This window comes from Gopherus evgoodei, chromosome 1 (genome assembly GCF_007399415.2).
Source record: "Gopherus evgoodei ecotype Sinaloan lineage chromosome 1, rGopEvg1_v1.p, whole genome shotgun sequence".
NCBI lineage: Eukaryota > Metazoa > Chordata > Testudines > Testudinidae > Gopherus > Gopherus evgoodei.
Window position 1 is genome coordinate 251,909,966 of NC_044322.1, and position 24,258 is coordinate 251,934,223.

The window sequence follows — 24,258 nt, forward strand, 5'->3', positions numbered from 1 at the left end:
ATCAGAATGACCACAGTGAGCATTGTAGTGACAACTGTGAAGTCCACAGGTTGCTATGGGTTTGCAGTGGGATTTGAACTCCAGTGAGATTCCAGACACTTGAGGGGGTTTTTTTGGACTAGAAGAATACGTAATTAACTGTGTATGTATGTGTACCACTGCCCTCTGCAGAATGAAATGTAAACTACTCATCTGTGTGTCTTAGACCCTATACCGCTAATAAAGAATCTCCTTTTGCTTGAGAAGCAGAGGTCTCTTTAGCTGGTGTGCAGGAGGATTATGGAGATCTCTTTCCATTCATTTCAAAATAAAAAACATGTTCATCATTGTGACAAATGTGAAGCTCTAGGATTATTATTTGTCACAGTATGTTTTTTTCAGGGGCGGCTCCAAGCACCAGCGCTCCAAGCATGTGCCTGGGGTGGCAGGCCACGGGGGGGGCAGCCTGCCGGTCACCATGAGGGCGGCAGTCAGGCTGCCTTCAGCGGCACACCTGCAGGAGGTCCACTGGTCCCGCGGCTTTGGCAGCAATTCGGCAGTGCGTACATCGAAGGCATGGCACCGGTGGACCTCCCGCAGGCTTGCTGCCGAAAGCCACCTGACTGCTGTGCCTGGGGCGGCAAAATACATAGAGCCGCCCTGGTTTTATTGAATATGTTCTGAATCTATTTGAGCCAAATTCAACCCTGATGTAACTCCATCAGCTTCAGTGTAATTACACAAGGGCTTAATTTGGCCCTTTCTGAGTTTAGATAATGAGCTGATAGCCACAACATCTTGCCCTAGCCCTGACTGTCCGCTGCTCTCTCGTTAGTTATGTTCCAGCAGTGTCTGCCTGGGGGTAGGGGGGCTGGAGGGAGGGAGGTGGTGCTAGAAATCTCATTGAAACAGTGAGGTGCATAGGAAAATACATTCTTTATTATTCTTCTGTAACAACAAGCCAGAAATATAATATACCTTTAAAAAGCTTCTGTCTCATGCCAAATAAACCTCTGTTCAACCATTTTAGAAAACCATGTCGCCCTCCCTCACACCTTAACAGAAGAAAAGAAATTGCCCAAGCCATCTGCTCCCCGCAGGCAATTGGCCTGCCTGCACCACACTGAGGAGAGGTGTTTCTGCGTGTGCCTACTTGCCCATGGGGAGCACATTTACAGAGTGTACCCATGTGCACTAAGGAACTGATTGTTCTGCATTGCAGGGCCTGCCTGCACAGGAGGGACACGTTTCCTGGGGTTTACAAAGAGAAGCCCATCTCCTAGCTGTGAGTGGTTGCAGAGGAGGAGCCCACTTCCCAGATACACCCCCGAGGAGGCCTTTTCCTGAGCACATGAACATGGCTGGGCCATGCTGTGGGCCAGGTGTGTTCTGCTCCATCAAGAGAGCCTATTTTCTAGCTACACTGGAGGACCATGTTCCCCAGATGTGCCTGGTGGCAATGGAGAAGCCCATTCCCAGCTGCACAAGAGGAGCAAGTTTTGCAGATGAGCCAGGTCACAGTTGAAAAGCCTGTTTCCGAGTTGTGGTGTATGTTGGGTCCTTCCTGGGTGGCCCTGTTGCACTGTTCAGCATGGAGGAGATCGCCATTCCTGGGTTTCAGTAGCCCATTGTCCTCCCAAGTATTTGCATTTGCATTTCATGGGTACCAAGCAGTGTCCACCCCTCACTTTTCTCAACAACCTTCTGTTTTCATCCCTCACCTTCCTCCTCCTTTCCTGAGTGGGTTTCTAAACTGGGAAGTCCCCGTATCAGGGCCAAGGTGAACCCAGCCTGCTGTTTGCCAGACCCTTTGCCATACCACTGAGAAACAAGAGGAAATGAGGTTCAAGGCCACACTCAAACCCACAACAGAAGAAAGAAAATGTTATCAGCAACAAAGGAAACTTTGTTGGGGAAAAGGGGGCAGGTGGGGATTTTTCTCTTCTCCCCTACCCGTTATCCCACTCCCTACACACACACACACACACACACACACACACCATTTGCTTTGTGCAATTGTTTCATCATTATTTGTTACAAGTAAAATAGACATCTATAAATATACAGCTCTGACTCAAGTCCCATTTCAAGTATGATTGCGGAGTCTAGTATGCTATGGTGGGGGGGGAGTCTGGATCCAGCAGGCAGAGTTGAGTCCTGGCTTGCTGGGAATATGGAGCAGCAGCAACATGCATGCTGGCAGGAGAAGTCTGTAGCTTCTGTAGAAGTCAGTTCTGCCCCTCGGAGCGGGCTACAGCTGAAGCATAATAAGGTGGGTTGAGAGGAGAGTCCATTCTCCACTCATGGCATTTCCCCTCGACCTCCCACACGCAGCACACAGAATGGGTGTGTAGAAGGTACTTCTCCCATTCTCACTTGCGCAGCGGCCTCCCTTCCCCTTCATGCAGAACATTCTCCTCTGTCCTGGTCATCACTAGACAAATGGGAAATAGTTTTACTCCTGTCTGCAGTTATCCCATCTCTTTGGATCTGGTGGCTCTGGACCAGTAGGAGGATTTTTGCCACTCCAAACTGTCGGAGAGTACTTGGTAGTGTTCCTGTTCATTGGTATGACAGCCGGACTGCCAGTGAAAGGCTTGAGAAGGAATGTGTGGTGTTTCCACTGGAATCCAGCAGCAGCTAGAGGGAAGGGCTGCAGATCATCTGAAGGCAGCAGGATACAATAGGAGAGGAAAGGCGTTGATATGACCTGGCTCTGCCCAGCTGCTGTGATTGCTGGACTCTACACCTGGCTTACCAGAGAATTACCCTGCAAATCTGAGCCGGCTGCCAGATCACTTCAGGATGCCAAGGATCGCACCAGACACAAACAGTGCGGCTGCAAGACCTCTGGTGTCATCTTCCTGTCCCAGGAATACCCACTATGACGGGTTAGAACAGGTTACCATGGCAATGTGCGCTTTCCCCTGGAGACAGCACTTTATCCCACTTCCAATGACACAAAATGAGTCCTTGTGGTGGCTTTTTTTTTTTGTCAGTTTCGAAAGAGATGGGGCTTATGAGGCTCAGCAGGTTTTAAAATCGGGCCTGGGAAAAGTTAGCCTAGGTGACAGATACAGTGGATGCACTGTGAATGTGTGTATGTGTGTGTCAATGAGCACATACATGTATATGTTTGCATGTTAGCCAATTTTTGTGCGTCTATCCTTATATTTGTATGAGGGAGGGGTTGCATGTATGAGTGACTGTGAACACATCTGTGTCAGTGGACTGTGTGGTGACCATGGCACCCACCTCTTTGAATCCCTCTGCTAGTTCCCTTTTTATTGCATCAAGTTCCAGCATTCTGCTCTCACCTTCAAAGGCGCAGCATAAATAACTCTGCCCCTCTCTACTTAGCACATTGCCTTCCCCCCCCAACTCTGCCAGTGATGCCAGCTGTCACCCTGTTTATCTGCTTCACCCACAGCCACCTCCAGGCTGTTTTGCATGCTGCCTCTATACATGGAACACACTTCCCCAGCTGGTCAGCAAGTTTCTATTTTCAGTGCCTCCTGAGGACTTGCTTCATCCTAGATGTCTGTAGGACACTTGCAGATTGAGGCTTCCCATTAGTCATCCACCCGTTCTGTTTATCTTATAAAATTATAAAGTAAATACAAAGCCACACTTCACCTTTTTGTGCTGTGCACAAGCCTTCATTGAGTAACACTGGAATCTTAAGGCTGTTGCCTCTGTCCTCTCTCCTCTACTCCTCCCTACATCTTTGCACCATCTCTGAGATATCTTTGTTAGCCCCTCAGGACTGGTTGCCTGTACTGGGAGGTGCCTAGCACACTTTTAGGTGCTCCAGAGTAGGAATGTAGCGATACACATAGGTATGCAAGTGAGTAAATGTGTGCATATGGCTATGTTTGTATGCACATGTGGGGGATTGGCATGTGTGCATTGGGGTATATTTATATATGCATGGGGTGATCCGTGTGTGTGCACATAGCTATTTGTATGTACGTGTAGGTGATAAGTGTATACATGTTGGTGTGTGGTGTTTGTCAGGGTGAGCGGATGGTGTCCATGTGCACAGATCTTAGGGTAGATGTGTCTTTCCAGCATTCAAAGTGAGAAGGGGAATCTCCCTTCTTTTCCTATTGTGATCATCTAGGACCTTCTATCTCTCCCAATATTCTCTTGGCCAAGTTTTCCTCAGCTGCACAGGAGATGGGGAGTAGCTCACTGTCCTGTAACACCAATGACTCCACCAATGAGACTTAGACACTTGCTCTGATGTCTTGGTTAATATACAAGAAGCTTCTTCAGCACAGTTGGCTGCTCTTTGTGGTTGCAGAAGGCTCTGCAGTGCTGTGTGGGATGTAGGGGGAAGTGGGGACTGAAGCTGAGAGGAGGGTGTCAGGATACCAGGGGCTCCTGGAAGGTGTTGGCTGCCCTTGCTGTGCATATCCAAGGGGGCTCTGTGCAAGGATGAGGCATGGCAAGCACTTGAGGTCTGACTATAATTTATTGACTTGGTAGGGCATGAGGGTGAAGGGGTGCCAAAGGGCCTGATGCAGAGGAATGAAATTTAGAGCCAGATATCCTAAAACCCAGAAGTATCTTGCACTAATTGGATGAGTGGGGTGATAGCACAGTCTGTCCATCTGTCTGGGAAGATGGATTGTGGGAGGACACAGGCCTCACTGCTCTCAGGTACCCTGCTCACTTCTGCCCTTGCCTTCCAAGAAGAGTTTCATGCCACAGAGGATATTTGCTTTTGTTCTTCATGTTCACCCTCTGTGTCACCCATTAGTGGCTGCCTCTTCTTCAACTCTCGGTGGTACTTGGCCATGAGGGATGCATAGATACAGCCGTAAGCTGCTGCCACCACCATCATGATACACACGATGCCACACACCACCCCAGCTATGATCACAGTGCCAATGGCTCGGCGCACACTGACAGGCCGGTATCTCTGTTTCTGGGGACACCCCACGCTCGGCTCCACTTCAGGTTCTGGCCCTGACTTGGATTTTGAAGGAGTCGGGCTTCCTTTAGTGCATGGTGGGCCAGAATTGTCCAGCACAGTGGAGCCGTTCTCATCCTCCAGCTGCGAACAGTAGTTGAACATCTCCATGGGGACCATTCGCATGTCCTTCCCCCGCAGCTCCTTGGGCAGCGTACACGCCAACTGGTCAATCTTTCCTCCTGTCCCAACAGAGAAAAAAGGGATGATTCGCAGCTCGGTGTCAGGCAGGGCCTGGTTCAGTGCAGTGAGCTATGTCAGTACACTGTTGTGGTTCAGCTTTTAAATACACAGGGCTAGATTCTCAGCTGGTGTAAATCAGTGTAACTTACACTAGCTGAGGATCTGGCCCACAGAAGCCACAAAATACAAAGGTCTGGATCCTCAAGTGACCATAACTAAGCCTTATCATACCTAAGGGATTATAATCTGGTCTCTCTTGCACAAGTGCTCAGTGGAGTGTGGGAGAGGATGCAGGGAACCTTTCCATACTCCAAGAGGCAGCCAGAATCCAGCACCTTGTGTTCCCAGAGTGTAAGAGTGAGAAGGGGGTGGGTGGAGTCAGAGCGTGCCAGCCCTGTCCCCATTCACTTTCACAGTGGTATGGGGTCCACAGACAGTGGAGGGGAAGCAGATACTATTAAAATGGTGCATCAGCGGCTGCCCCTACATTTGGTCATCCATTAACCTTGGAGACATTGTCTGTCTGCCTCCGCACACTGCGAGCAGAATGGCTTCAGCAACTGCCACTGGTTGTGATCTCCCTCCACCGCCCTTTAGGTGGGTAGGGCTTTAGTAGCTACACTCTAGCCCGAGGGGTGCATAGATAGTATTTGGTAATGATTTATACCTTCCAGCTAAGGCTATCGAAATGCGTTAAAAACACGAATTAACTAATCCTCACAAAGCCCTTTAAGGTATGAAGGTCAATGTTGTTAGCCCCTTTTTTACATACGGGGAGAATGGGGCACAAAAAGACAAAGTAATTTCCTAAGATGAAACTGCAAGTCAGTGACAGAACTCAAATGAGAGCCCAGGGCCTAAAACTCCCAGTCCCATATTCTCAGTAGTTGACACTTCCCTCCATACATTTAGCAATCTATGCTAATGCAGGTGATTCACTGTGTTTGTGCAATTTCCTTTGAAAGAAAAACCAGAATGCTCTCTAGCTGCTTCTCTTGTTCTGTGGTGTGAGTCAAATTCAGAAAACAAGTCAAAAAAGTCAAAAAGAAAGAGAGGAACCAGTGTGCCTTTGTCTGTGCTCACATTAATGCATATGCCAGGAGTGGCCAAACTGTGGCTCACAAGCCACATGTGGTTCTTTCACCATTAAAGTGCGGCTCCCACAGTCTCCTCTGCCAGACTTGGGGCAGGGGAGTTGAGGAGCTCTGCCTGGTAGTGAGGTAGGGGCTTCTACTCAGTGGGGAGGGGGGTCTGGGAACTTCAGCCCCAGCAGGCGCCTCCCATAGGATTAAAGTCCCGAGCCCCAGCAAGTGTGCCCTTGTTCTCAAACTTCTGAAGATTGTCATATGCGGCTCAGAGGGTCAGTACATTTGGCAACCCCTGGCATATGCCAAACTGCAGCCTTGTAATTGCACAGTCATGTAATCTCTTCCCAGTATGGTTATCTGAGATCAGTAGAGGTAACATGGCTCTTGCCATGCTGATAAGTTGAGGCCTACTCCTACTCTTAGTGGCTTCAAAGAGAGCAGGGTCATGCCTTTGGTGTTGTCACAATATGTAGTGTTTCTCTTAAAGTTCCAGCACCTGGAGACATGTGATTCAGAGAGAATTTCAGCTTTTATTCCCTCAGTGTTGCAGATAAATGCTTTAAAATGTAAACCCTATAGGTTCCAACATCAGAAGGCAAATAAAAAGGTCTCCAAATCAATTTTTTTAAATAAAAAAAACTTGTTTTTAAAGCCAGTCATGTTTTTTGGGGCCTAACTCATGATTTTGGATTGGCAATAATTGTGTGGCAGTATACCACCTTCAAACATCAACATTTCTGATATTTGCTTTAGTGGAGGGAAACCTGAAGCTTTACCAATAGTCTTGTTTTTAGTTATCCCAGCACAAGGAAGTGGGCTGGAGGAATATTTTTAAGCATTAAAAGCACCTTTTTTTCGAACTCATAACTCTAAAAATTTCAAGCTTTTTAACCAAGTTCTCCCCTCCCCCCAAAAAAATCCACCTTTGGGTTTTGGAGCAAGTATGAGAAATAGCATCTGAAAAGAAGGTTTTAGAATGCAAGCAACTTCTCAGTAATAACTGCAGCATTACTACATTGTAGCATAGCAGAGCATTATAGTACTAACCTTCTTCTCTTTGGCCAAGATCTAGAATTTAGGTCAGCTTGATCTGTCTTTCTTATCTCTGTTTGTCTACCTCTCTTCTCCACTGCAAAGCTTAGCAGTCAATCTGTCACCCTATGATTGGATCCCCTCCCCGTGGCACCTACCTCGATAAGAGAACCATTCCATCCAGTGTTTGAAGTCTCTCAGGTTGCAGTCACATTCCCAGGGGTTATCCCCAACCTGGAGCTGCTGCAGGCTGACTAATGGTTCAAAGGTCACCCTGTCTAGGCTCTGTAGGCGGTTAGACCTGAGGGAAAGCAAGCGGAGAGCTGGGAGGTCATCGAAGATTCCTGAGGGTATCTGAGCAAGGCCATTGATGGATAGGTCTAGCTGGCGCAGTAGGAACATCTGCTGCAGAAGGTCCTTGTCCAGGGTCCTGATACTGTTGTTCCTCAGCTGTAGTTCAGTGAGGTTCCCTAGGTCACTGAAGATGTTCTGGGGCAGCTGGTCCAAGAAGTTGTTGGAAAGGTCCAGTCTCTGTAGGGCAGAGAGATTGGAAAAGACTGGTCCTGGCAGTGTGCTTAGCTTGTTGTTGAGGAAGAGGAAGATTCTGGTGTTTGTAGGAATGTCTGAGGGGATAGATGAGAGGCCCAAGCCGCTACAGTCCACTTCCAGACTGCCACTGTTACACTTGCAGGAGGAAGGGCAAGTGAAGAGGGAGTCTGCTGCACACAGAGAGAGCCAATAGGCAAGCACTAGTGGGTGAGAAGCAGAGAGGAGAGAGAGTGTGTGTGTTAGAACAGTGGTTATCCCTCTTTAAGGCTTCATCCATGTTTAATATAGTTAAGGCTACAGTATGAGCACAATGGAATTCTTCACTGCTGTTCCCTACAGTAAAATGAACTTTCTGTCAGATGTACCCTGACATTGCTATCTAGGTCCCTGGCAGCATGAGTTTGCTCTCAGCCTTTTGCCAGCTAGTGTTTTTTGTTTTTTTTGTTTTTAACTACCAGAGCTGGTGAGTAAACATCCCTGCAGTTGCACTAGAAAGGTCAGCGTGTCCCAGAGGGCTTTGCTGCCTAATGTGAGGACACTCCACAGAGTTAGACTAGAATGGAGCATAGCATGATGGGAGACATGGCCTGAGCTAAAGAACGACTCTCTCAAAATAGAGGGGTTTGTGATGGAGAGTTGGCATGTTTTTAAAAAGCTGCTTTGCTCAGAAATGAACACCTTAACATTTTTTTCTGATCAGCCCAATTCCCTTAGAATGTGATGGGTTATTGCTAAAGTTGGATTCAAACCCAGCCCCTGCAGCTGAGCCCTGCCCCATAAACTCTAGGGAAGCTGGGATATGGTGCTGAATTTCATGACCAGATAATGGTTCTTGAGATCTAGTAAGGCCAAAGAAGTCTAGATTTGAGAGAGTCCGGGTATAGATCCAAACTTTGTAGCTGTTTGTTATCCCTTAGATGGGCCAGACCTAACCCCTGGATCCATACAATCCCTAACCTTGGGTAAGCTCAGCTCCAAATCCACACTTTGCAGCTTGGGCCCATATCAAGTGGTGTCCCAGTAAGGTGTAAAAGTGCCCAACAGTCTCTCTAACCTGCTGGATGCTCTGCATTTGGCAGTGCTGTCAAAATGTCTTCTGAAAACCACAAACACAGACCCACCTGCCTTTGCTAACCTGAGTCTGTCAAACTTTGCAATGCTCCCCAAACCACCTGTTAGAACTCAGAAAAAATGCAGGATTAGCTGATGAAGATGTGAGTGTTGAGAAGGGTGTGGGAGGCTGAGCCCTGGCATGTGGTGTCTCACAGGTAAGGTTTAACCTTGGCTAGGCCAGGTGGGAGAAGGGAAGAGGGCACTGAACTATGTCTCTAGGGGCTCGAGTATGAACAAAGTTATTCCTCAGTTATATCTGCCATCTGTATTGCTGGTCACATTGGTCTGGAGGGGCAACCATTTCACTCATTTGTATGGACCTTGTGGATGTGTAGGGGCTGTAGTACTTCAACCCCTGTGGGAAACTAGCAGCGTCAAAATTACCACTTCATCCCTGTGACAACATAGCACCAGCAACAGGAGAACTCTAGTGGGAATTTGCCAGACAGTGGACTGAGCGAAGACTGACGTAAGGGCTCCAGGATTTGGCTCATAGGCAGGGCAGCTTCATGAAGCACCAGAGGATGAAGCGAGAAGGGTGCACAGGGAATGTCCCAGATTTTGTTTTCTCAGGCTGTATCTTATGATTCCTTCAGAGGTTTTTCCTCTCTCAATCAAGTGAGATTGTCTACCTAGGCCTAGGACATACCAGTCAGAGCCCTGCTTGTCCCAGCTCTCCCTAAGGAGGAAAATGGATCACTGGGGCCAAACTGAAGGAAGATCTTTATCCTAAATCCCCAATGCATTCCTAGCAAGCAAAGGTTGGGGTCAAATAGCATAGAGACTCTCCCTCAGATGCCATGAAAGCAGATCCTGTCCTTTGCATTGGCACAGTGGCAGTGCTCTCTGGCTGGATGATATTTAATTCCTCTTGGAATATGTCTCTCTCTTGTTGCAGAATGGGACTTGAAAGAATAAAAGAGTTAGAGAGGGGAAGAGAGAGACATGAGTCACTCAAATGTCCTTGATTTTTCCTGGATGCTTGACAGAAGTAGAGTATTAATAATAGATTGACAGCTCTGATGATGAGATAACACTTAGCCTCTTTGTATAGAGAGAAAGGCCAGAACATCCAGGTAATGCTATACAGGTGATGCTCTGTTCAGGGCTTGTCTCTCCAAATACCTACCCTCTATTGGCCCCCGACTGAGCTGCTCTGGGATTCTGCCATCAGAGCTGGCCCTGGCTGGCAGAAGCAATGTGTCAGACAGCCAGGTGTGATTGTGTTCAGGAAATTGATTTACTCCCAGTCTCTGTGTTGATGCAGGGTTTGCCAAAAAGAGAGGCTCCTCATTCCCCCCTGGAAACATGGACACCAACACTGTCCATTTTACTGAAATAGCAGTAAGGCAGAGGTCTGGTTCCATTTTCCATCCCCTTGAAGGATGTGTCTGTTCTGGGTATGGATTGAGATCTGGAAATTCATCTCACGATGAGCGCCCAGCCTCACACTAAGAGAAGCAGGGATGTGGTAGACAAAACATCAAGCTTTCTTTCAGCCAGCGTAGTTCAGAGCAACACTGCAGCAGTATGAGTGGAATGTACTCTCATCTTAGGGAAAGATGATGTTACTTTGTGGGGTGTTCAGTGACCCTGGTAGGTGGCAGAAAGCTGAGCCAGGAGTATCAGATTAGGTCAGGGCTCAGTAACATTCCCAGTAAATAATTTATATAGCAATCTAGTTGGTGCGGATGGATTGCAAAAATGGTCTTCTACAGAGAAGGAAATAATTCTCTCACCTTCTTACAGTAGCAGACCTAGGTCAGAATTTTAGGTGTGGGACTATAAGCCTGTGTGACTGCCCGTGTTCTCATTAGTGAGGGACATTTTGTAAAGGGCCTCTCTTTCCTTTACTGTGATTACCAGACTGTTCACTGAAATGCAGACACCCTCCCTCCCTGCAGTCCTAATGCTGCTGCTTCAGAGCGCTCTCGAGGCACGTGTTCCACACAACAGAGCAGCTGCCCCAGCGTGGATCCTTCAGTAGGAAGATGAATGAGCTAAAATGTTAATTTACCAGCAGTGAGTGGGATGGAGAGTTGGGATGAGGGTCCGTTATTCTTCTTTGATTTGTCAACATGTGGCAGTGCCCCAGTGATAGAATTACTGCTCAGTTCTTATACTAGCTCAGATCTACACCACCTTCCTTCTCGAAGAGCCAGCAGCCCTGCTCCACAACCCAGGTACTAGTCAGGATCACAAAGAGAAGGGAGGAGAAATCTGCTCTTTACAAGGTCTCAAGCTGACAAATGTTGTGTGTGACCCTTGGGCAGTAGCTGTGCTCTGGTGCCCATCCCTCTGTCTCTCCCCAGCCAGACCCAGTCCAATGGCAAATCAGAAACACTTGTTACAGACCCTCCCACCTTAAACTCGTCTTGAGCGTTATAGGCTCTCACAGCCAGCCTGGCCATTCACTCAGAGCCTTGTGATCTGGGAACTAGCTCAGAGTTCTCAATACTTAGCTACTCCACATCCTTCCCTTGTAGCAATCTATTTTCTCTCCTGTCCCCTGAGACACAGGGGCACCATACTTAGCACCTGATCTCTGAAATGGTCAGTACTTACAGCAGGTCTGTCGCCATCTCATGGAAAACCTGTTCCTCCACCAGTGGCTAGCGCTCCCAGACAGCATTATGGGCACTGTTTTCTCCAGCGTGGCTTCCTGTCCTCCAGCCAGCCTGGCACACGTTCTCACAGGATGGAGGAGCAATCTGGGCACCCTACCTGTCAGATCCTTAAAGGAAAAGCAGAAGCACATGGTTCTCAGCTCTCTAGGGACTGGAGGCGATAGGGACAGGCTCCCGGGTTCTGTTTCCCTCCCCAGTTATGTTTCACCTTTGGGAGTGTTTTAGAGAATAAGGGTGCAAAGCGAGAGGAAGGATGATGGTTAATTCAGTTTGGAACACTGTGTTAAAATCAGAGTCTGTTCACTAGAGTGCTGAGTTGACCGGTCTTGGAAAGTCTGGGGTGAATGTACTAGCAAACCTTAAAAAGAACAAGGGTACTTGTGGCACCTTAGAGACTAACAAATTTATTTAAGCTTTCGTGGGCTACAGCCCCATTTCATCGGATGCATAGCTAGCAAACCTTATCCCACACTAAAGGTCAGTGTTGTGGATTGCTGAGGTGACATGGCAAGAGCAATAATCCTCAGCTCCTTCCCTCTGACCACACACATGCTGATACCAACTGTGCACCGTCTGTGACACAGATTTGAAGTGGTATAGGCACTGGGGGTGGCTGCCAAGCTGCCTTTCACCCTTGCAAATGCACCCTCTCTCTTTGGAGGTAAAACAGATGTAACGTCTCCGGTGGGGATGTATATAGCACAGCTCATTAGCATGGGGATTTCAGACTGCAGCAGATGCAGGAGCCAAAGAGCAAGTGAGCAGAATAGGAGCCTCATAGCAGAAGGGAGGACTAGGAATTAGAGGGAGGAAAGGGGAGGAATTATGTCTCAATTAGAAGAAAAATGCTCTTTCCTAATCAGAAACCCACAGACGATAAACTCTCCCCTGACAATAAGTGACTATGACAACAGGTCCCCCCCATCCTCTCCCTTCCCCCTGAATAAAGACAAGCAGGGAAGGGAAGATGGAAGCTCTGCAGACCCTTCAGTTCCTCTTCCTACTCTTTCAAGTATCAGCAAGGGGATATTTTCGAACAGTCACACCAGGGGTTAGCTGGGCAAATTCTCACCAACGTACAGGAGACTTGCATGGCTGAACATCCCCCCTACCCCCCTCCACCTCCCTCCGGAGGGCTCTGGCGATGCCCCTAGCCTTTATTTTTAGTTGTGCACAATGCACTCATCAGGGCATCTTCTCCCTGCACATATGCCTCAAATCCACTTGCCTGTACCCCCCAGTGACTGATTTATTTTCAAGGGCAAGCAAACCACCAGGAGATATTTTAATTATTGTCTCAGGAAGAAGAGTGAGCAGATTTAGTGCCTGGGCTGGTAGATCTTGTGAGGCTATTGTAGATAATCATATCAGAATGCCAATGCACAAGATGCATTAACAGCAACAATGCCAAAAAGCCTCCCCACAGCACCCCACAGCTGAGCTGGACTATCTTGCCTACAGTCTGTAGCTGAAGGAAAAGCTGAAAAAATAGCTGCCCCCATTCCATATGTTTGCTTGCTGGGTTTAGAGAGGTGCTTTCACACCATCTGTAGCCATGGCTCTGTCTTAAATACAGCCTCAGAAATCCCTTGGTCTGTCTCGCTTTCTCAGTGGGAACAGTGAAAAGACAGGAGCACTTACCTGGAGGGGCTTTGCCCACAGCCGCTTCCACCCAACTCCCTGGGCACTGTCCAATTGCAGTCTCTTCTCTCTCCCTCCTTGACTTCAACTCCCAGCCAACAGGCTCTCTTTGTGTCCTGTTTAACTCCCTACACCACAGGAACAAATGGCAGAGTAAAGCTGACAGCCACAGAGACTTATGCGGCTGCTGGATAGCTGGTGTTGATCAGTTTCAAATCCTGTTGTTGTGTGTTCTTGTCCTCCCTTAGGCAGCAGAGGATGCTTGCCGCTCTCTCTCTCATTCCTCTTCTCTCCATCTAACTTTTCCTGTGTTGTAGAGCTCTCTGATCCAAGCCTGTTGGTTTGTTAACACCCATCTGTATCACCTGACTCAGCTCCAACAAAGGGCGCTAAGCTTTAAAAACCTTCCTAGTTGCTTGCTGACCCCCTCCCATCAATTTCTTAGGTGACATTTTCACCCCACACGATCTCCCCTGCAATCATTCCTCGCCAGCCCAATGCCCAGTACCTTATGAGGGCTCCGAGCAATGTTGACAGCACCTGAGCGCTAGGTCAGTGATGGAGTGAGTGTCTTTGGCCCTGCTTTCCTCTGCTCTGGCATGGAGCGTCCAGTGCAGGTGTTAAATTCTGGTATATCACAGGCTCTTCTTCCAATGATACATTGACTAGGCTCAAGCACACCATGTGGGGTGGGAGAAGGATGTGTAGAAATGCACTCTTTCCCTGGGAATAGCATTTTTTGCAGTGTCTAGTGATTAACACCTGTTCAGCGTTTAATTTTTCTCTCCTGTACTGCAACATACACAAGAATGGCTGTGCCTATATGCACATATGACTATGTAAAGACATATGACACACTTGCCCCTGCATGCGCATGTGATGTAAACATGCACCATGAGCCTGCCTGTAAACATACCTAAATGCACTCATATGCCACTTACGTTAGTATGTGCATTTGTGCACAAACGTCCATTCGTGGCATGTGACATAAACAGGTGGGTGCATACACAGGCAGAAACACCAAAACTTTTGTGCACACACCTGCAAATAAACTCACACACAGCCATCTGCGGTCCTGTACATGTGTGCAGACACATGCACACACTTATGCATGATTACAAATATGGCCTACAGAGGCAAAAGCACACACATACATGTATGCACATGTACACATACTCCTGAATGACATGTGACCCATATTCATACACACCCATGTCTTGTACACATAGCTGCATTCTGGCACCCAAAATATGCCTTCATAGTGCGCTGTCTCACTCAAGCGGCAAGCAACCATGAGGGGCTCATCCAGTAACCAGGGATCAGCCAGTCATGAGTAGCCAGCTAATTCCCATATGTCTGGGGTTAGAGGAGCCACTATGGCAGCTCTATGCCACCCTGAGATTCCACTCCACAAGGGAAATCCTCAAATGGCTGGATCTGCCAACTTTTAGGCTGTTTTGCATCATGGGACTCAAACCCCTAGTGCTCCAGAGACCTGGAGTCACTGTATTCTGGGCGCCTACTGGACGCCCTCTGGTTCCTGGGACACGGTGTCCACTGGATGTCCTGTGGTCTCTAGGACACTGTATTCAGAGCCCAGTGGATACCCTGTGATCCTTATGGCCCTTGTGTCCAATGCATTCTTCCATACACTTGAAATTCAGCACTTTCCAAATTCAGTGACAGTGCCCCTGACAGCCTGTGGAGCAAGGGATATGTTTTTTCTTTGTGCCTTTTGACAGAGCAGACCACAGGGCAACATGTTTAGTTTCAGCTCAAGGCCACAGAGCGAGTTAATCTACCACGGGCCTCATGTTACAATTCCCCAAAATGCACTGAGCTGAAGCCCCACTCGGGCATTCAGTCTACCACTTGGGCTCCCTGTGGAGCTCCTTCCATCCTGATTAGCTCCCCTGGGGAACTGAAAAGCTATTGAGTTGTTAGATAACCCTAAAGCTATGGAACATTTCACTTTAATTGCTCCTGCAGCTGTTGTCGGACATCCTGATGTATAAAAGCTACAGCAGGGGCTACCACTGCCCCTCCCCTCCCCTCTTTCAGTTCTGCTACTGGTGACTGGCACAGTATCACTTAAAAACCTTGTGTTTGAGCTGAATCAAAACCTTCCAGAAATAGGGTCCCCAAGAGCATATTGTGAGGGTGAGGAGAATCTCTATGGGCCCTGCTTTCTGCCTCCACATGTTGTTTTGGCAATTCTATATCTTCTGTCCAAGGCTACCCACACGCTTTACAAATGTTCATTACTACTGCTATTTATCATGGAGTTAATCAGCTAAGGGCATGATTTTCTGAAGTACCTGCAGCTCCTGTTGACCTTCCAATTGGAGTGGTGGGTGTTCAGCATGTCTGAAAATCAGGCCTGAGCCCTGCTAGAAGAGTACCAGAGATAGATAGATGAATAGCATTATCCCTATTTCACAGATAGGGATACTGAATCACCAAATGGTCAAGTGGCTTGCCAAAGGTGTCGCCAGAATCAGAAGTATAGCCCAGGAATCCCTTGCTTTAACCAGTAGTCACAGTCCTTTCCTCTAATCCTTAGGTCACAGATCCAACATCAGCCCCCTCAAACAGCCTGTATCTCTGGGGTGTGGGGGATGTCTGTTAGGGAAGTGTAGGTAATAGAGGCTACAGCAGTTGCCAGCAATAAATTAAAGGAAGTGTGCACGCAGATATACGCACAGCCGCTGATGAGTGATAGGAAAGTCCGACTCCAGGGCTAAATTGCTTTAGTCTTTATCTGGAATCCAGCAGGGTTAGGGAATGAATGGAAGATGCTTTAAGGGAGATTATCTTTTTTCCCTCTCCCTCTGTAGGGGAGGCTGTTATTGCTAAGATTCTTGTTTCACTGCAGTCTGAGACCCACCCGAAGGCTGGCACCCCCATGTACAGTGATTAGAGCATATAGTGTTATTTCTACACAACCTCAGTTATCCCTAGAGGGTAAGAGTCTGGACATCAGGAGTGGGCGGAGGCAGAGACCATGTGGGCTGATTAAAGCCCTTTAAAAAACATGTTAAACAACTGGCTGATGAATCCTAGGTGGGTCCAATTGCCCCTGAACAGCACCCGGGGTGGGAAGGTGACGTGAGTGTGAAACCATCGGTGCCATCCCAAGAGACCCGGGCAAAGGCTACAAAAAATTGACCATGAGCAGTCATATTTTTAAACTTATTTGCTCCTGCCATGGCCACTCCCATTTTGTTTATTAGGATTTATTTCTGTGCATTACAATAGCACTCCGACATCCCAGCCAAGATCAGAGCCCCACTGTGCTAGGCACTTTTCAGACGCATAGTAAGAGACAGTCCCTGTCCCAAAAAGCTTACAGTCTGTCTCTCCTGGGGCTTGTTTTCTGTGAACTTTCATTGCTTTAACACACATAAATTGGATGATAAACTTTCGCACTCAAATACTCCTGGAAAGCAGCTTGTACGTTCACACCAGAAACCTGATTATGGAAGATAGTCCTCCAATAAGGGAAGTAAAACACCACCCTGTAGCTTCTATTGGTCCACCACAGCTAAGCAGTCCATAGCCGTCCAATAGCAGAATTGATGAAAAATTCCATTGAATAATCTCAAGAAAATCGTGCTCCATTTGCAGACATTTTGCAAACAGAAAAAAGGTGGAATCTGTCAGATCAGTTATGTGTTAGGAATTGAACACACTTCCCTATTCCCAAGTTTGTGTCTGCTGATGTCAGAAAGCTACCTGTGAATTCCCAGCAGCTAGGCTCGGCTGAAGCATAACCATGGTTATTGGCTCAGTGAAGCACGGCATTGGGGAACGAGAATGAATATTTGGCATGTGTGTAGCACTTGCCAGCCAAGGCTCTTCAAGTGTTTTACAAACATTCATGAATTTCGCCTCACAGCATCGCCGTGAGACAGGACGCCACTATCCCTAGTTTACAGGTGGGGAAACTAAGCACAAATAAGTTGAGGTCTAAATTTCCAAACATGATCACAAATTTTAGCTGCCTTAAATTTGGGCTGTCCAGCTTGGGCCATTTGATTTTCAGAGGTTCTGAGCACCTGCAGCTCCCACTGAAATCATGTAGAGTGAAGAGTGACACTTTGGGCATTGAAAACATGAGGCACCCGCAAGGTAGTGGACACCCTTGAAAATGTAGGGCTAAGTGACTTGCCCAAGGTCTCCCAGGGAACCTGCAACAGAGCCAGGGCTAGAACCGAGAGCTCCTGAGTCTCAGTCCTGGGCTTTAACTAGGAAAGCATTATTTGTATCACCGCCCTCAAAAAACAAAAACAAAAACCAGCTCACAGCATCTGAGTGTCAGAGACTGCAGAAGCTGTGGAGAGTCGAGATATTAAAATTCAAGGAGCCTGAAGAAAAGGCACAGGGCAACTGGAGAAGGAGAAGATGTAGAGTGGCTGAAGAGAACTAGGGATGCATGGTGCAGCTTAAGGAAGCAGGTCCAGAGGTGGGGAGACTGGGGATGTCTAACTCTGGAGTGACACAAGAGGCCCAGAGCAAGGCAGGAGAGGCCCAGAGCAGCAGCAAAAGGAGAGGAAGGGGGCTATTGACAGGGAGCAATCCAACCATGTATCCACCAGCATTTCCTCAGGGTAAGGTTGAATACTACAGGTCACATGTACATTTCCTGTAGTGAGAGGGAGGCAGCTGAGAAGGGGAGCGGGAGAGAGAGTCAGGGAAGAGACACACAAGCAGGTTACCTGGCTTCCTTCCCTTCTGCACTGAGTGCAGAGGAGCACTATGGCTCTTCTCCCTCAGAGGAAAATTAACAACAGTGCGGCAGGCAGGGGGATTCCATCTGAGGCTGGAGATATCATTTTTTGATCCAAACAGGAACAGTTGCATGTGGGTGGCAGCTTGTCACCAGGCCTGCCAGTTCTAATCCAAATCCTGATTTCTCTCATTCTCTCAGTTGTGGAGGGAAGAGCCTTCTCTACCGCAGCTTTAATTTCCTACAAGGGTTAATCCCATGGTCAGCAGTGGCTCAGGCCTTTAATCTTTCTGTCCAGGCTCATGACAGAAGGATTGCATCCACTCTGAGCTCAGCAGGCATGATGGAGACAGAGGATTGCTCCATCTCCCCTCCCCACACCCTGGCTGTGCCCCTTAATCTGCTGGAGTTTAAAATGCTCCTCCCTTGACTCTTGTAAAGCCCCCCCCCCAGCCCTACCCCCAGTCTGAGGTTAGGTCAGTGTCATGTGCCCTGTGGGAGGAGCGGATGTTACTTTAGAATCCTGGTTCTGATGCTTTCACCTGTCACAGAGAAAGGCATTTTCCACATTCTCATCTGGCTGGCACTCAAGGACCCAGGGCCTAGAAAGAGAGAGTTGTCCCCTCCTCAGTGACATGCCAGGAACCTAGGGGTAGAGAATGGCCCTACACCTACAACAAGGAAGTCCTCAGATGCAGCCTTAAGATCCCCTTTGTGCCTTGAGACATCCAGGTTTCAAAATGCTGGCTTTAGTCTCAAGGTTAAAACACAGGCGCTCTTGGTTCACTGCCCTGCGCTCAGAGCATTAGGCCACACCTCTCCCCAACGGGACATTCTCCAGTGTAGGAGAATCTCCCACAGTGGCTGCTGGTACACCACCTGGCTTGAAGACAGATAAAGAAATTAACATGTCAACACCTGCCAGTCCTTATTAAATCATACATGGGCCCAGGTACTTCCAGCATTAACCTCCCTGCCCAAGCCACCTCGTGCTGCGCCTTGTGAACAGAGTAGCTTGAGGCAGAAAACCTCTCTGATTCTGGAACACAAACTACCCCCCTGCTGACCAAACCAGAGCCTGCCTGCCTAGCGCTCTCTCAGAGTTATAGCGCTCTAGCCACCTCCTCCCACAGTCTGTCTGCTGAAAGCGGCAAGGGCCACCAGCTCAGAATGGTGTCATGAGTAGCCTTACTGGCTCTTGACTGCTTCTGTCACTTTCACTCCTGGGAGCAGATCTACCTCTTGGTAGCGAACCTTGTGAGTTAAGAATCACTGCCACACAAGCTGTTGAGTTAGTGCTTCATTCCTACTCATCCCCACCCAGTCGAATTGGCTGCACTTCTCCTGGCTGCCATCCAGTTGGAATCAGAGCATCAGCTGCATGAATAGTCATGAGCTGCTTTGCCAGGCAGGGGATTCAGGAGCTACAGAAATATTGTGGGAGAAGGGAAAGGCCTCACTGGAGTCCTGAACATGGCTTACCATCAAAAGCAAAGCTACTGGGGCTTATGCCCCCATAGTGATCAAATGTCCAGTGTCACATACACAGTGATGTGGCATAGTAAGAGATACAAGCAGTGATAATTCAGTCCTGCTCCCATCCTAAAGGGAGCTGTAACCCAGTGCACTCCCCAGTGCCAGCAAAAATCCCAACAAAAGCATGAGCCTGGTGCTTACATTTTACTAAATTTACATTGAACTTTGAAAATGACCTTTTGCCAGTTCCTTTTTCTGCATCAGTTAGCTGCATGGATTTGCGTCACGTGGTTAAGCTCTGTGTTTCACGGTCAAGGTAAGCCTGAAGCATCTCCCTCACCATCATCCCCCAGCAGACTCCACAGGCTATATTCCAGAGCAATGCCTGGAATGTCCATGTAGCACATGGGTGATGCACATCACAGGCTGCTGCTCCAGAAAGGCGACTGGGGATCATCAGGATAGGGCTGTGTGTGTGTGTGTGTGTGTGTGTGTGTGTGTGTGTGTGTGTGTGTGTGTGTGTGTGTGTGTGTGTGTGTGTGTGTGTGTGTGTGTCACAGAGCAGCGCTTTAGAACATTGCTCGCGGCTCAGCAAGGCTGGGTGATATATGACACTGCCCAGGACTTCACAATGGCCCCTGGAACCCAGCTAGACTGGGCTGTGGATCTGCAAAATGTCTTCCCCCCCCCCCCTCTCCATGTTCTGTGTGAATTTAGTGCTTGTGAAAGTTTCCAGCTTGACAGCTCTGGAGACTGAAGCCTTATTTGTGGGTTTTTTTCAGCCACAGAACAAGTACGTGTACAGCCATGTTCAGAGCCTGCCAAAATAATTGAACACAAAATGTTCCAAAACTCAAGGCCCAGTCTGCCACCAAAGCAACAGCAGCAGCACACACCAGGCACCCCAAGAGCAGACAGCCTCTCTGACAGTGGGGAAAGAGATCCAAGCCAAGATCCCCCTGACAATCCTCCACTAAACCCAGCACATCACCCCGGTCGTCCATCCCTACTTCCAGAGGGCACAACATGGGACAGGAGTTCCCCCGACCTGTCTGTGGGATGAGACAGAGTGGGCTGGGCAATCTCACCCCTGCGCCCAGTGCATGGCTCCATTGGCCCCCTTCTCCTCTGCTCCTGAAGTGATAACAGCCTGTGTGTGCAACCAACTAATGTTGCTAGTCCTGTCACTCAAGCTGTGCTGCAGGGCTGAAGGTTGGGGGTTAAATCCTACAAGTGATTTATGATGGGGGTGGGACTGTTAATACATTAGTACATCAGATTTTTTTTCTTTTCTCCTTGTAAAAAAATCTAGCAACTTGCACGTTTTTAAAACCATTTGGGTTGCAAAGTCAAGTACTGCGCAGTTAGGAAATGCCAAAGTTAAGGTTGTAGGCAATGTAGTTGTAGTTGTGCTGGTCACAGAGTATTAGAAAGACAAGGTGGGTGAGGTAATGTCTATTATTGGACTGTGAGAGAGACAAGGTTGTCCAGCAATTCACTGGGGACTGGGATAAGAGTCAGACCAGAATTTAAGCACCTAATCAGCATCTTGTAAGAAAACATGGCCTGTGGAGGCAAGGAATTGGCTCTTTTTGAAACAGCAACAGGTAAATATGGAGAGGCCTTTAAGTCTTCATTTCTACCCCAAAACTCCACTCTTGCATACGTGAACCCCTTTTATGATATCCCAGTCCTGAGCCTCTCCCCTGACTATCCTGAGGCTGTTTCCTGAATCTCCCAGCTCTGGCATTATTACCACCACACCTAGCCAGCCAGCCCCCTCTCACTACCAATCCTGCCCCCTGAACCTCCCACCACAATTTTCCAGTCCTGCAGAGCCCAGAAAATACTTAACTGTCATCCTAAAAGAACATTTGAAAAGCAAGACAAAGGGCTGAAAGCCTGAGTGGCTCATTAAGATATCAGAGCTGCTAATTCACCTCACTAGCAAGTAGCAGGCACATCTGTTGGAAGCAGGGGCATCACTGCAGTCTGTGGTGTGGAAAATTATTAGGGCTTTTTCCCCTCTCCCCCAAAACACCTTTTCCCAGGATTTACCTTTAACTGCCCCAGGTGAATGATGTTCACTTATGGAGCCCGCACTATTGGCAGGCAGGGAGACAGCTCCCTCAGGCCCTTCATTCATCTGGAATAATTCACTAGCAAACAATGCTCACCCATAGCAGTCACAGGAAAATCCAGTCCCCCAAAATGAACCCTAGTGATAAAACCCCAGGGAAAAGTGGTCTGAAATTCTGATGAGACCTCAGAGAATAAAAATGTCCCTTGTCTTGTGTCAAATCTATATGTGCCTTCAAAGGTGACCGCATCATTAAATGCCCCCTTCCTGTGAGTTGCTTGTGTAATAGCATTCTGGACGACAGCTGCTCCAGCTCATATCAAAATGGGCCCCTCTTAATTTTTCCTCCAGATCCTTGAGTGGCAAGAACAGTCCCAGCCAGCAAAGCAATGTTATTTACGCCTAGCTGTAACATTAAAATTAGAGAATCAGAACAGTACATTTGAATATCCGAAACTGTGGGGCGGCTTGGATCCAGATCCAGATTCTGATCTCATTACTGTAATGAACTGAAGTGGCGCCCCCAGATCCAGGTATCCCCAAACCAGGGGGACATTCAGCTCAGTGTCCAGGGGTGGGTCTGACCTTTTCTCTCTCTAATTAAAATAAGCTGCAGTGACAGTGACAGGCCGGATATGAAATGTAAGCATTGTGACAGAGTGCTATGTAACATACATGTGCATGTCTCCTTGTACCTGCATACACACATATTCCACCTTTTGAGGCAGGATCAGGAGGAAGTTTCACATTCAGCTCTCTCAAGGCCTCCTTCATCTGCACCCCTTGCTCCCAGGCAGATCCACCCAAAGGAATGAGCCTGAAAAAGGCTGCAAATCTCTCTCCACCCTTCTCTCTCCTTCCTGCAGCAGGATACCCTCATACAGGTTCACAAATCTCTCGGCTCAGCCGCTGGGGACTCTTAAGAGAACTCTGCCTCTATTTTTGGCTCCTCTTGTGACATAAGTTCCTTGAGTTCACACCCTGTGACAGGGTTTTCCTGCAGTACTTTGTGGGTAGAAGAAACACAAATAAAAACAAACCTAAGAGAAAGTGCCCTACCACATAAGGTTTGTTTACTGGAGCCTGAACTTCATATGGGCCGGTCCTTAGACAACACCTCCATCAGCTTCCAGTTTGCATTTTATACAGTCCCTTCAAAGGCAGCTCAGTCCAGAAACATTCCCTGAAACTTCCACAGGCAAGACCAGTGGCACCCCTCGTTTCAGACCCACCCCTTATTGTCCTGGATGGGAAGACAGTATTTTGTGGTGCTTATCCAGTACATATTGGTCCTAGCACCAAGTACATAGGATCAGCGCTGTAGTCAGATTTGAGTTGCTCACGCTGTAGACAAGATTTCTATGCTGTTCCTGGCTGACGAGTGCTACTTCCAGTCCCCCACACCTGAACTGAATTAAAACTGGTACCATACATCCCTGGGGCAGAATCTGCAGTTCTGTCTTGTCAGTAAAACGGCTGCCCTGTGGCTTCACATTGCTAGGCTGTCTCAGCAGTACCTTGTCACAGGCAGTTCTGTCACTGCCTGTGAACCCCCTCCCTGTGGCAGCAAGTGCTCTGTGAACAGAAGATGGCAGTGGGAAAAAGCCCACTGCAAGATTTCAAATAGTTGGGCACAAATATGTAAGAGAGACACCTCTACTTACTGTTCTCTGCCTGGAACAGAGCCTCTTCCACCTTCTCCAGCTCCTTCGATAAACCCCCTGACGAGTCCCAAAGCAAATCCAGTGGAAGCTATCAACAGCCGGGCGAGCGCTCAATGGACTCTAGTGGGCATCAGCCCCCTGCTCCCTGCAGGGTGCCAAGATGCTAGCAGTGCCCGAAGTGCAGAGAAGAAGAAAGATTAGACGACAGCATGTAAAAGAGATTGTAATCCTCTGTAAATAATAAATAGGGGGAGAAAGAGAGGGAGAGCGAAAGAGGGAGGGAGAGACAGAGCGCCATGGAGTGACAGCTGGGGGTACATCTGCGAAGACAGCAGTGCGTGCACACACACACAAGTGCATGCACACGCTGTGTAAAGGAATCAGCCAGCCAAGCGGGCAGAATCCACTCAGAAATGCCCAAATGTGCAGAGACAGGAAGATTTTCATTCCTCTCAACTCAGCCTCAAGAGAAAGCAATTGCTTTTGTCTCCCACCCAGCTCCCCCTGTCTGCTGAATGGAATATATGGGCTTGGAAGGCGGGAGGAGAACTCCCTTCAGCCCTGTTAAGGCAGGCTGAAGTCATCGGGACCAGGTTACTGGGAGGAACCCGTGGGCTGAGCTGCCTCCTCCCCTTCCCCCTATCATAATAAAGCTACAGTGAAAGGAGAGGTGAAGAAGCCAAGTCTTTGTGTCTGCTAGTTTCTCAATAGAGATTTGGACAGCATGGAGTCATGAAAGGGACAGTCTGGAGAAAGCCTGGGGACTAGCCACAAAACAACCATCCCCATGGGGAGTCCAGAGAGCGCGGAAGGGGCAGGAGGCAGCACCTTAAGACAAACCCTTACAATGGGCTGGATAAAGGGCAGTCAGCCGCAGCAGTTGTGTTGAGCCGCTTGAGAGCAGCAGGGAGCGCTGGGCTATTGTAAAGCTTGAGTAGGAGAGGAAAACGCATGTTCTGGCATTATCTTCCCTAGGAGCATGCAGAAGAAAAATAGAAAAACTTGAGGACTGGGGCTGTGGGGAGCTGACTGGTCTAGAAAGCAGCCTGGATTTTCACAATGCTCCATTCTGGTTTGGGACTGCAGAGGGAAGGAGCTTGGTCATCAGCTCGTGCGTCC

General features: G+C 48.3%; 2 protein-coding genes across 4 annotated transcripts in view; one reads left to right on the forward strand and one right to left on the reverse strand.

Moving 5' to 3' along the window:
- CACNA2D4 (calcium voltage-gated channel auxiliary subunit alpha2delta 4) overlaps positions 1 to 24,258 on the forward strand; it is a 164,304-nt gene that overhangs the window by 100,170 nt on the left and 39,876 nt on the right. The window lies entirely within an intron of this gene.
- On the reverse strand, positions 911 to 23,621 carry LRTM2 (leucine rich repeats and transmembrane domains 2). 3 transcript variants are annotated; one of them, XM_030542994.1, is made up of 5 exons: positions 23,140 to 23,621; positions 13,191 to 13,318; positions 11,488 to 11,656; positions 7,419 to 8,009; positions 911 to 5,139 (listed from the first exon to the last, which is right to left on the reverse strand). In XM_030542994.1, exons 3-5 carry the CDS (start codon positions 11,552 to 11,554, stop codon positions 4,685 to 4,687), a joined length of 1,113 nt encoding a protein of 370 aa, XP_030398854.1. In that variant the 5' UTR covers positions 11,555 to 11,656; positions 13,191 to 13,318; positions 23,140 to 23,621; the 3' UTR covers positions 911 to 4,684. The 3 variants fall into 3 exon arrangements, with proteins under 3 accessions (XP_030398854.1, XP_030398861.1, XP_030398856.1); XM_030543001.1 differs by lacking the exon at positions 13,191 to 13,318; XM_030542996.1 differs by lacking the exon at positions 23,140 to 23,621 and having other exon boundaries at positions 13,191 to 13,597.

Coding starts and splice junctions, on each gene's coding strand:
- LRTM2 (XM_030543001.1), bottom strand. CDS start 11,554: ATGCTGTCTGGGAGCGCTAGCCACTGGTGGAGGAACAGGTTTTCCATG. Junction 8,010..11,487: donor GAGATGGCGACAGACCTGCT/GTAAGTACTGAC, acceptor CTCACCCACTAG/TGCTTGCCTATTGGCTCTCT. Junction 5,140..7,418: donor GGAATGGTTCTCTTATCGAG/GTAGGTGCCACG, acceptor CTGTTGGGACAG/GAGGAAAGATTGACCAGTTG.